At 40.7% G+C, this 11,991-nt stretch overlaps 1 protein-coding gene across 1 annotated transcript in view; it reads right to left on the minus strand.

Annotated features, from left to right (window-relative positions):
• Positions 1-11,985, minus strand: part of RAB20 (RAB20, member RAS oncogene family) — a 26,618-nt gene extending 14,633 nt beyond the window's left edge. Inside the window, exon 1 of the mRNA XM_085318135.1 lies at positions 11,754-11,985. Coding sequence (XP_085174261.1) covers positions 11,754-11,925 — 172 coding nt within the window. The 5' untranslated portion in view covers positions 11,926-11,985. The remainder of the gene's footprint in view (positions 1-11,753) is intronic.
• Between the last annotated feature and the right edge of the window lie 6 nt (positions 11,986-11,991).

The following is an 11,991-nucleotide window of genomic DNA, read 5'->3' on the forward strand; positions in this document are numbered from 1 at the left end:
AAAAAATAGAAAAAATAGAAAAAATAGAAAAAATAGAAAAAATAGAAAAAATAGAAAAAATAGAAAAAATAGAAAAAATAGAAAAAATAGAAAAAGAGGTCTGGGAACTCTTGGTGTTGTAAGTGACCTGCCGTACCACGTTTTAAAAATGAGAAATGATTCTTGCAAGCATAATGAATAATACAGAGTCATCTGAACCACATTAGGAAATCATGTTCTATCAGATCAATAGCAGGCACCCAAAGATGGTCTGCTGCTGCAGATACTTGGTAAGTGCCTCTTACTTTAGGTTAAACTATCATCTGATGAAACATAACTCTGTTGTAATAGATGATATATGTTAGTTCCAGTTTGAAACCCTTAAATTGATTTTTAACCAGTCATCACGCAGAACTTTAAAAAGATTAAAAGTTTGCTAATTGGGCAGAACTAAAGTGAAGACTATAGATCTAGAAAAACCGAAATAAAAAATCTACTTTTCAAAAATCTAATTTTTGAAGGCAAGTACTCATTAGTAATGGGGGACATAAACCTGGGGCCACTCACTAGACATATCTTTAATGATTTGTTTCAATGCCAGTTCATGTATGGGCAGATTCTCAACTACAAATAAATTCATTCATCCATAATTTGTCTTTAAGGAAATTACAACTGCTTACACTCATTACCACCCACTACAAGTTTCTATTCAATTACAGTCATCTTCACTGTCTCTGGATAGTAGTACTATTTAACAAGAGTGGGCCATATTTCTAGTGATCTGGTGGGCTGCCTTTAGCAAGTACCAAAAAGGGGAAATGTGCCAGACATACAGCAGTCTGCTGGTTTCTACGGGGAAGTACTTACACTTAGTCTTTCAGATTATTTTATCGTAAAACGTGTGGCTTGTATTTTCAGAACTTGTACTAAGAGGAACACAYGGCCTTTACATTTCTAGCACTTATTCTCCCTTCTAATTCCACTTCCGACTTCTTTCCTTCACTCTTAAGAGCTTACTCAGTACTCACTATTTAGWGGCACTAATTGGAGGATTAAGGAAATCAAAGTCACAGAATAGGCACAGTTAAAAATTGATCATTTCACAAACATTCCTTAACCTGGCACAATGGGAGCACCATTAAAAATCAGAAAGAACTCAGTTCTGAACTTTGTTTATAGAATAAGCTACAAAGAGCAATCTACTATCACTGCAGTGATAACAGCCTGTCCCTTTGACTTATCTGCCATAAGGGGAAGCTGCTTACTGGAAAGGGAACTGACTGCAGATGCAGATATGCATTAAAACCTTGTCTTTCATAATTAAACAGGAGATGAGGCAGCACGTCTAGGTCACAAAGTGCTCTACCACTCAGAAGGAGGATAGAAACTGTCTTGCTTTCACTGTATTTCGAGTGCTTAAATAAATAAATACGCACGTGTGTGTGTGTGTGTGTGTGTGTGTGTGTGTGTATGCCCACGCGCACAAAGTTTAACGGGGTAATGTGGAAAGGGCATACCATGCCAGAACAGGAAAGAAGATAAGGCAAACAATAAGAATATGATACATATAGCTATCTACTGTGGGAAGGAAAATGCTGGTGTCTTAAAGAGAGTCTGATAGGGGTGTTTATTCCTGCTGGTAAAGCAAGAAGCATACTGGGTGGAGTCAGGGAGATGGGAGGGCRGGAAAAAAGCAGTTTGAGATGTTTCCAGTTTCCAAAAAAAAATAAAAAGATTTACTTTTTTTAAATAAGCAACAGGCTATAAAAGATTTTCAGAAAATTTCCAAATCATTATACCAGCTGTTTTTACATCACTCTCACTTGCAGTGACCTAAAACCAGTCATTCGATGTGATGATCCCTTCTGTGAAGCCTGGAAGGTGCCTCATCTTCATCAGGAGGTGGGAGGCGGGAGGGGTTGGTTGTTTCTTGAAAATTGAAACCACCAGAGGCTCTGCTCATTTCTCCAGTTTCTGTCTGTACCAGCAGAGAGCAAAGGACAGCAGGAAAACAGAAACATGTAAATAAAAAAAAAAAAAACAAAAAAACCCTTGAAAATAAATTTATGGTTTTGTAAACCAAAGAGCCTTATTTCTAACTTTGACAATTAATAAGAAAAACAACATATCTGTATGTGCAGACCACAGACCCCACCATGAAGGACAGAAGTTGAAGTTTACTTCCACATAAAAAAAAGCATTAAACTGTGCTCTGCTTAATCCGGTCAGTGAAGTAACACACACAACTAGAGGGAAATCGGTCACCGCTGAAAGGCGAGGGAGCAAGAGCTCAAAATAAGGTCATTTCAACAAGGGCACAAAATCACTACAGCTACAAAAAAGGAGCAAGATGTATTTTTGTTCTAATGGACTAGACAGAAAAAAAAAGTTCAAACAGAAAGAAAAAAGAAAAAAAATGTATATGTAAAGCAGCTACCAAATAAAGCTTGCACAGGTCCCTACACTAGCAGCAACCACAGCGCTTCCATGACTGACTCTCTGATGGTGCACGTGAAGCCAACTTCAACTCTGCCCTGCTTCCTAAGAGAATATATACATCTCAAAAGATTCACAAACACATTTGACAACATTGTTTTAAAGGGGGAGGAGGGAGAGAGAGAGAGAGTTAGAAAGATCTCTAGAAGATTTGCTTTTTCCAAGCCCAAACAGATTAATAGCATTAGAAAACCTTGTACGCCTAATAAATTGGTTGTCCCAAAGGAGTCTGAATCTCCTGTGGTGAAGGCTGCCAAGTTACCTGTGTTGATAGAGTTCATTCAAATTAAGAGAGGAAAAAAAAAATCATTTCCTTTGACCACCTCTGCTCTCAGCAGTACCATTCCATAAACTCAGCTTATGTAAGTCACTGAGTTCAAATCTCATTTCCTAGGCCTGCACATCTTTAATTACTCCATGTGAATTTATAGTCAATAAGGCAGTAGCAGGAAAAGGAGTTTATTGCAATTTTGATCAAATCCCAGAATGTTCTACCCAATACTCATTAGAAAGCAAGCTAATCACTCAGACTTGGGAGAGAAAATAGATTCTTTTTTATTCCATTTTTAGCAGCTCCAAACATATCACTATCCATCACAAATTCAATGTCTTTCTTTATGTATACCCCAACAAAGGTTATTTGTTTAAATATTTTGCAATATTACAATGTCATTCCCCAGGCAGGGAATTAGTAAGTTCACCTTCAGATCAGCCATAAAAAACTGCCATAGAGAAAAATTGCTTGCAGCTCACATGGCTAGTGGCTTCATCATGAAATGGCAGAAAATAATTAGGTCTCTCAAAATGGAAAATTTTGAGAAAGTTGCAGTTAGCCTTTATGTCATAAGGCATCCTTAAGGAGATGTTCCAGTTTCTTTCAAGAGTAATTTTTGAATATTGTAAGCTATAGAGAGGAAAAATACTTGTTGTGAAGCAAACAACTTATTTATGTGATAAGAAGCAATTACGGCATGAAGATAACCCACCCAGCCTGAGCATCGGGAGCGGTTTTGCCAAAGCGGTGTTGAGCTGGCTATGAGTCCAGCTTTATCATTTGCGCACCGTAGTTTAAGATGAGACAAGGAGAGTACTCACCGTACATGAGCCTTCAAAGAGTAATTGGAGCCCTAAAAGTAACTGGAAAACTATACAACTAATAGCTAGGTACCTACCCTCTGCCTAGATTTTAAGCACCCATGACACCTTCCTTTTGAAGGAAGGAGCAAAAGTTCATTACACTGTCAATGGAAAAACACACTAAAATTCAGCCTGCTTAGGCCTAGGCACCTAAACATACAATACTTATTTTAAGCAGCTATTTGTTTTCTGTTCTAGAATGTGCCTGGTGCCCCATTAAAAAAAAAAAAAAAAAAAAAAAAAAATCAGAACTACTGTCTACAAGAGTTACTTTGTACACATTCATCTTTGTGTTACAAATAGTGAAGCCTTTTGTTGCTCTACATAGCATTATTTATCCAGCTAGAGAGAGAATGATGTGGGGAAATAACTGGCCACACTCACACACAAAAAAACAAATGTTGAAAGAGTGGTCATTCCTTAGATAGCTCAAGTATGCATTTCACAAATATTATACTCAATCTGAAGAACGCAACTGGGCATTAATAACTTGCTTTCTTGCACAGAACACTTACTTAAGCCTGTGCATGTACCCTACCAGGAGACTAATTTCAGGTTTTCGGCCATTCTTCAAGCTTTCTGCAACAATGTTTTTCTCCCTCACCTTGTTCCTGATCCACTAGGAAGCTGAATTTCTGTATGTTTGCAGATTTTATCAGTAACTTCAAAACAACACATTCTGCTTCCCATTGTTTGATTTACTTGATCTCTTTATCATGCCTCCCTCTCCATTTGCAGTACGGTCATAAAGCAGGCAGTCAACACAAACTAACCTTTCTGCTATCTGTTAATTAAATTTAACAGAGATATCTGGAGAACACAATAAGCACAGAAGAGAGGATACAATGCCAAAGGCACAAATTCTTCATTACAATTTTTTTCATTATCTCTTCAGTCTAGCATCTGGAGCTTTAACACAGGGTTTTAAATTAGACACATTGAATCATCTTAAGGACTTCTTTGAACTCATTCACGTCAGCCAAGCCAAAAAGTAAAATTTCCACAGTAAAACAAAAATACACACCACAGACTAGGCTATCATGCATTCTCATTCTGCCTTCCACTGTCCACTCAGATATACCTGAAAATTGTCAAAATTAATCCCAACACACCCTTTAGAGTCTTACTTCAAAACTCCAGGCCTTGCTCCAGGCCAAAATTAGCAAGTAAAGATGTCATCTTTGGTTAGAGAAGTAAGTTGAMGTGCTACTGAGGACTTCAAGTTAAAAATCTCAGCTACGCCTTGATGAACATAAGCAATCCTACAGCATAGCACTGGACAGCTTCAGCCAGGCACACATCTCAGATTGCTGATACAACTGAGGCTCTCACTGAACCGTCAAGAAATTTTCCACTTTGGCCAGAACAGGGTCTTCACTTTACACGCTATTATTAAATACCACATACAAAGCACGGATTTAACGTGGAGTTGAAATACAGAAGTTACCACAGAGGTTCATACACAACACCCATGGAGGCATGTAGCAAACACTCACAGCAAAGTAGCTTGCCCTCCACGTTAGGCTGTCTCCCAAAGTGAAAGATACTGAAATTACACGAGAAACAAAATTCCATATTAATAAAGTGAATTAGCCAGAGCTGAGTAAATAAAATGCACTGATTTTATCTCCTGTTCCTTTTTGATGGTTGTAATTTTTTCATCATTCTCTGAAAAGAAATTCCTGTATTTTACGTGTGTACGTGTATTGTACGTGTGTGCAAGAGCACTTTCTTTCAGTGGCAATGAATTTGTCATCTTTGATTTTAACCACGTGTACTTACATTCTTAAGTTGTGGGACAGGGAAAAATAGAAATTTCTCTGGATAATTCATTATTTCTTCATATTTTAAAACCACTTCTCATCTTATTCTTCTGAGAAGACATCCATTGCAGAAAAATCACCTAGTGCACAAAAAAACTACGCTTCCATGGATATTTGAAAGCTTAACCTTTATTCTTGCCTTTGAGTCTACTTCACAAGCTTTAGATACAACACTCCCTGATAGTGAATTCACTTTAGGGGTTTTACACACGTATACAAGAGATTTTTCTAGGCAGCTAACCATTCTGTTTCTTTAAGCCTCCCACTCTTGTCATTTCCTTTTCAGGATATGGAGACTACAACTATACACAGTAGTCCCAGGAAAGCTGTGCAATTTATGTATGAGGCACTAGTCCCCAGCCATCACCGTTTTACATGCAACAATTATGAACAATTAATTCAGAGGCCAACAACATATTCTGCATCATGATTTTCCCCAAGGCTAAAAGAAAAAAAAAAATCAGAGAATCTTGCTGGCAAGTAGTCGGCGAGCCATGACTCACAGGCAACAAGCCCAAGGCATTTTATTCTCTGCAATTATCTTGTTAAGTTCCAGCCTCCTGAATACAGCAGCCTTCCTCACTAAATGATCACTGACGCCCAAGACCCCTTTTTGAGGCCACATCTGGAACGGCCTCTACCAAACGACCTCCTCAGTTAAACACACCTCATCATAAACTCACCAGCACCCAACCTCAATTGCTTCTCTGTCACACCTTGCTTCAAAAGGCATTCCCAAGTGCTTCAGAGTCCTCTTTGGCTTTGACTAACCTAAGAAACCATCTAATTTGTAGGTTGTTCTCTCTCACTATAGACTTAAACTTCTAAAATTAAGAAACAGCAAAATATTGCACAGAGTAGCTACTATCAATCTTCAGCTGTGAAGAAGGCACACCATTTAGTCCTAAATCCTCCGTTTTGTTTCAATATGATGGAGGATGCTAGTTCCTTCTTACTTGCAGCCAGTTGGATACTATACAGAGGGTAACCTTTGACTCCAGGGCAGTAAGGAGACCAGCCCTCCCAAGCTCACCTCCCAGGGCTGGAAAAGACTAGGTCACACCTCATCCTGTGCTTCCCRAGAACAATACCCACACACCTGCTTTCCAGGAGAAAATATATGCAGAAGGAAGCATCTGTGTAAGTCTACACAGAAAAATACTGAAGAAAACTCAAAATCAAGGAACCCAAAACCTACCTGAGASACAAATCTAATACCACAGCGGACCATTACAATTAAGCTCTCCTCTCTACCAGGTAAGCACATCTACCCAGAGAAAGATGAGTACAGGCAGTTGCCTGCATGGTTGCCAAAGAATCAGAGTACCAGAAATCAGAAATCGTGAACAATTTGCATAYGTTCACCAGACCTGACCTATCAGACAGTCACAAGAATGATAAAACAGTCTGAAAATGTAAGTGTTCACTACACAGATACACTGCTGTTAACTCAAATCATAGAAAAGACATCTCCAGGGTACGTTTATCTCCTTCATCCCTACTACAACCAACAAGTCGAGTCACTCGAAAAAAAAACTCAGTAGATGCAGAATAAGGTGGGGAAAGGGTAAAATTATGAATTTATAGCTGAATATTCATAGAAGGAAAAAAAAAATCAAGTCAGTTCTCTCATGCAGACAGCTAACTTAACATGGGAGGAAAGCAGCTGAGAAGTCTGTTTTCTTGCTTAACCTTTATGTCTCCTCATTATCATGCTGCATGACTGTCTGGTGGTAAATTCAATAGCCACATTTAAAAAAATATATACCCCATCACATTATTACCCCATCACATATGGTACTTTACAAAAGACTCTTCATTAATGTAACAGTCTGCTGCTTTGATACTAAGCCCACAACAGAGGGGACACTGACTACTAGTAGTTAAGAAACCTTGCTGCTGGTGGCACTGCTAATTTGTTAGGTGAACAAATGCCTAATTAAAAGACCAGAAACTAACATACATGTAAGGTTTTTTTCTTTTGAAATATAAAGGTATCAGAAAAGAAGGCTGAGAGCCCAAAACACTCCTATAAATTGCACCATGCATTCAAAAGCAGAGCAGACCAAAGACCCTACAAATTGGAGGACACATCTGCACTGCTAGAGATCAAAGGCTGCTCAGTGCTGCACGCAACCAACACCCAGCACGAAGTCTGTAAGTCTGAAGTTTCTCCCACAKTTGCTTTCAGCACTGTCCAGAATATATCTATATGTGGCTTTGACATCCTTGAGTCACTAACCTTTGACTCTTCTGAATGAGAAAGTTGCTTTTGTTGATGATGTTGCTTAAGTGCCTTGATTCTGAAAAAAAAAATACTACTATGAGAGTCTAAAGCATTTGAGTGCATGCTTTGGAAAACAGGGTCTCTATCCAGCAGACTAGTTCTTTTAAATATTCTAGAAGTTTACAGTTCCTCTCTATTTTGTATAGTTTAAGCATGGGATTTTAAAATTCCTTTGAATTAGCTGACCCAAACAGAAAACAAGCAAACATAACTTGTGGAGTCAGAATCTAATGGATAAATAATTCTTCACTTYAAGAACAGAGGAGCAGCCACACTGGGTCAGACACAAGAGCATGTAGCCAAGTCTCTGACAGTRGAGAAAAGAGTCAAAAGTGGATGGCTAAGAAAGAAAGAGGATAAAAGCATGGCAAGCGTACGATGCTTCCCCCAAGTATTCTTCCATCTGCAGCTCATTTGTTTCCTTGAGCTGAATGCAACTACCAAACAACTTCTTTTACAATCATCAGATGGGAAAAATGGAAATGTTAAATCATTTGCTCTGAGTATTTACATAAAAAAGTTAAGTCTGACATTTCTGCACTGCTCTTTTACAAGGCTTGCAGATAAGCACGTGTAAGGTTTAGACTAGACCAGGCAACTTTCCAAGATAAGGATGGTCATGAAAGCACAGGAAAGAGAAGAGCCCTACCCAGAATAATTCATTTGCTCTTCAGACCTAACTTAGTTGAATATTTAACAAATCCATTTCTGTGATTTAGTCAATGATAACAATATAGCAACACACACTCAAGTTATTTTGGCACACAAATTTAATTCTAGAAGACGTGAGATATTTCTGAGTAACAGAGTAAGAAGTGATGCAACATCTACAGGTTGATGAGTAAAAGTGATACGTATTGTAAATAAATCAGGGAATCAGCAATGAATCTGATACAGCAGTAGTATTCACAYACAACTACTTTTGATCTATCACCACTACTGCAGAAATACTCTTCAGTCACTGAAGTCTAATCCTGTAAAAACAAAACTTATTACAGAAATGAAGTTTCATTGTATTGAGGCTTTCATTATTACAGCCAACTGTCTAACCCATATCAGAGCATAGAATAAACATCCAAACTGAACATGAAATAAATATTCTATAGGCTTCTATGGAGATTACAGCCTTTAAAACAAACAAACAAAAAAAAAGTTGATAAATGTACGTTTACTTTTGTTACTCTGTTTACATACTCAACACAGCACAAACTAAGAAAATCCAAAAAGAGCATGTATTTAAGTTAACCTTGTATAATTGCAATATATTGCAGTGCTAACACAGATTTCTTGAGTTGGCACTCAGCGTTCATGTAGTAAAACAGGATGCAAATGTTGAACTCTGTTTTTGCCATATTACTGTGCTAGAGAACTTTTAGCCTCCAGGACAGTCTTTTCTTTCTAGATTTTCCTATATATCTACGTGCACATAGCTACAAAAACAATTTATCTTTATTCCATTACCATATAACTGCCTCATAAGAATTCAGCAGTATGCCATGACAGATTAATAAACAGACAATTGGGCTAAACGTTAACTCCTTTTTATTACAAAAATTCAAAGCTAACTTGGCACCCTCCTTCCTGGTAGATGACACCAGAGAGAGATAATATCCACAGATCAAGGAATTCCCCTCACTCTGCAGAAGCACAGGTCAGTATGGAGACCACACAAAACCATCCCTGCCTTCAAAAGGCAAAAGASGGGACACCTGCCTCAATGCTACTGGCTTTCTGCAAATATGACTTCAGAAAGCCCACTGCAGAAATCCTCCCAAGGCTCATGAAACAGCTGAAGCTTCTAGAAAGGTGCTACATAAGCACCACCATCTAAATTGACCCTACTTTCAGGTGCCAGAGGGAACTCCATGTGCTACAGAGACAATAAGCTTTGAACACCTGAAGGGAACGTCCTGAMAAAGGTTATCTTCTATGTGCTTCACCTAGCGCATTTAGAAGAACATTTGGCATGACAGAAGAATCTGTGTGACATCTAGAAAGCCACATAAAGCTGGAACCTGAATCCTCACAGTGGGTAAATTAGTGCTAGAAGACTATAATAAACAACTGATTTTTTTAATTATTATTTTAAACCCAGCAGAGGAACCCTGGGAGGATGTTATTTTACACTAAATGGTAAAAAAACAGAAGGGCACAAAAAAGATAAATGAAGACCACTCTTACCAAGGTTCTTCTACTGAAATAAAGCCTGGCACTAGTCACTCACAGGGGTCTGGCATGCCAGAAGGAAACAGCAATTACCACCAAAAGACTCCCCACATTCAAAAATGTCAATTCTAAGAAGTTTACTGTTTTAAAAGTACTTCAARGGACATTGAAATTTGATTTAAAATGGAGATACTCTTAGGGAATTTTCATCACAGTAACAGAGTAAGTACAAAAAGCAGTAACAGATGACTATTTTTTTTCCTCCTGAGTCTGCCTTTTTTTCCCCCCCCCTCTCTCATAACTTTTCAACAGTTTCACTCCCCTTCTTCCTCCTTCTCAATTCCTAGTTCAAGAAAGTCATTTTGGACTAGATTGTGACACAAAGTGACATAGCAAGTGAACTTCCCTCCCAAATGTCACCAAGTGAAAAATAGAATATTGCATGCTACTGCAGCTCCCCTAGTCTCACAAGGATATACAATATGCAGTCTTTGTATTGCCTACAAGGCTATGCTCATGTCTGCAATGCCCAAAATTCTGCTAAACATGAAAACAAGAAAAATACTGAAAAAGGTACTTTCCCCAAGACCAACTAAATAGGCAAGAATGTTTGCAGCACTCAGATATTTCGCGGGGTCATCTGGTCCTCGACAAAACAAAGCAAAAATTTCCTGACCTAATAACCAAGAGCAAAATGTTCATATGATTAAAACCACAAACCACATCCCCAGTCCATGCCCTCCTAACACCTCCACCTCACAGCTCCAAACCACAACCCACACTCCTTGCTGGAGCAAGAGGCTGCTGCCTATAGCGGCTGAGCAGGCCTGGGAATYGCTTGCTGCCGTCCCACGTGGAAGCAGACTACAGGCACTGCGCCTATGCACATTAAATCCTTATGTGCAGGCTCTTACTGCTGCGGTGGAAAAAAACAGCCAGGTCCAAACAGTTGGAAAGCTGCGTGCATTCAGACTCACAGCCTGATAACACCACAGCTGGTGGCGAACATTAGCAACTACAAAAGTTGCGATTTCTCTAACTCCTTCCTGAATTTGCATTCAGAAGCCATCTACTCRGGCAAAAGAAAGCAAACAGGCATCAGAGTCTTTATGTATACACACGTTTTGCGAAGCACGCTCCAAATACAAGATTAGCAGTTTTAAGGTCCCTTCTGACCCATCAAAAATACGTTTCGCTTTAGATTTTGGACTACTGCCAGATCACTTGCTTCAGGCAACTTATTTTACAGTAATACTGAAATAACGCACAGTCGCTAAGGGAAGAATTCCTGCTTCCAGCCCTGCTTGCGAAAGGCCGTCAGCCTAAGCCTGCACACAGAGGGGTTCACGTCTCTGTGTGCTGCTGGGCCCCGCATTTGGGCTCTCAGAATCACAAAGCCCACCCTGAGCAAGGTTACCAGACTGTCCTCTTTTCAATTAGCAGCTTCTACATTAGGGCCAAGTCAGAATTTGGGGGAAAAAAAACAGATCATATTACCACAACTAAGCCACCAGCGGCTGTGTCACAGGACAGTCCCACTCCGAGACAGCACAGAGGGAACAGCCGTCCTCAAACAGGACCCCAAAGAAAAGGCTGGGGGGCCCGGCTGCAAACACCGCCGCGCCTCAGGGCGGCCCGCAGGCGCCCGCACCCCGCGGCCCTTTCCCCGGGGGCCGCGGCGGTGCGCGGCCGGCCTCTCCCGGAGCCCCGGCGACAGGGGGAGCGACGACGCCGGCAAGTCGCGGCAACCGGCCCCAAAAGCGGGAGGGGAGCCCCCTGTGCCMTCTCTGGCCCCGCGGCCGCCGGCGGGCAGCGCCGTCGCGGCGCCCGGGAGCCGAACCGGGCCGGGGGAGGGGGCGTCTCACCTGCCGTGTCCCAGATGGAGATGTTGTAGGGCCCCCACTGCTTGAGGTAGAAGGCGCCGCCGACGGTGCTGACCGTGTCCTGGAAGCGCCTCTCCATGTAGCGGTGCAGCAGGGAGGTCTTGCCCACGTTCATGTCCCCCAGAAGCACCACCTTTCCGTCCGGCTTCTTCATCTCGCCGGCGCCGGCCCGGCCCGCCACGGCTCGGCGCGGCTCGGCTCAGCTCGGCGCGGCTCCTCC

Source organism: Rhea americana, unplaced genomic scaffold, assembly GCF_003343005.1.
Source record: "Rhea americana isolate MKP2758 unplaced genomic scaffold, rheAme1 scaffold_52, whole genome shotgun sequence".
In the NCBI taxonomy this organism is placed as follows: Eukaryota; Metazoa; Chordata; class Aves; order Rheiformes; family Rheidae; genus Rhea; species Rhea americana.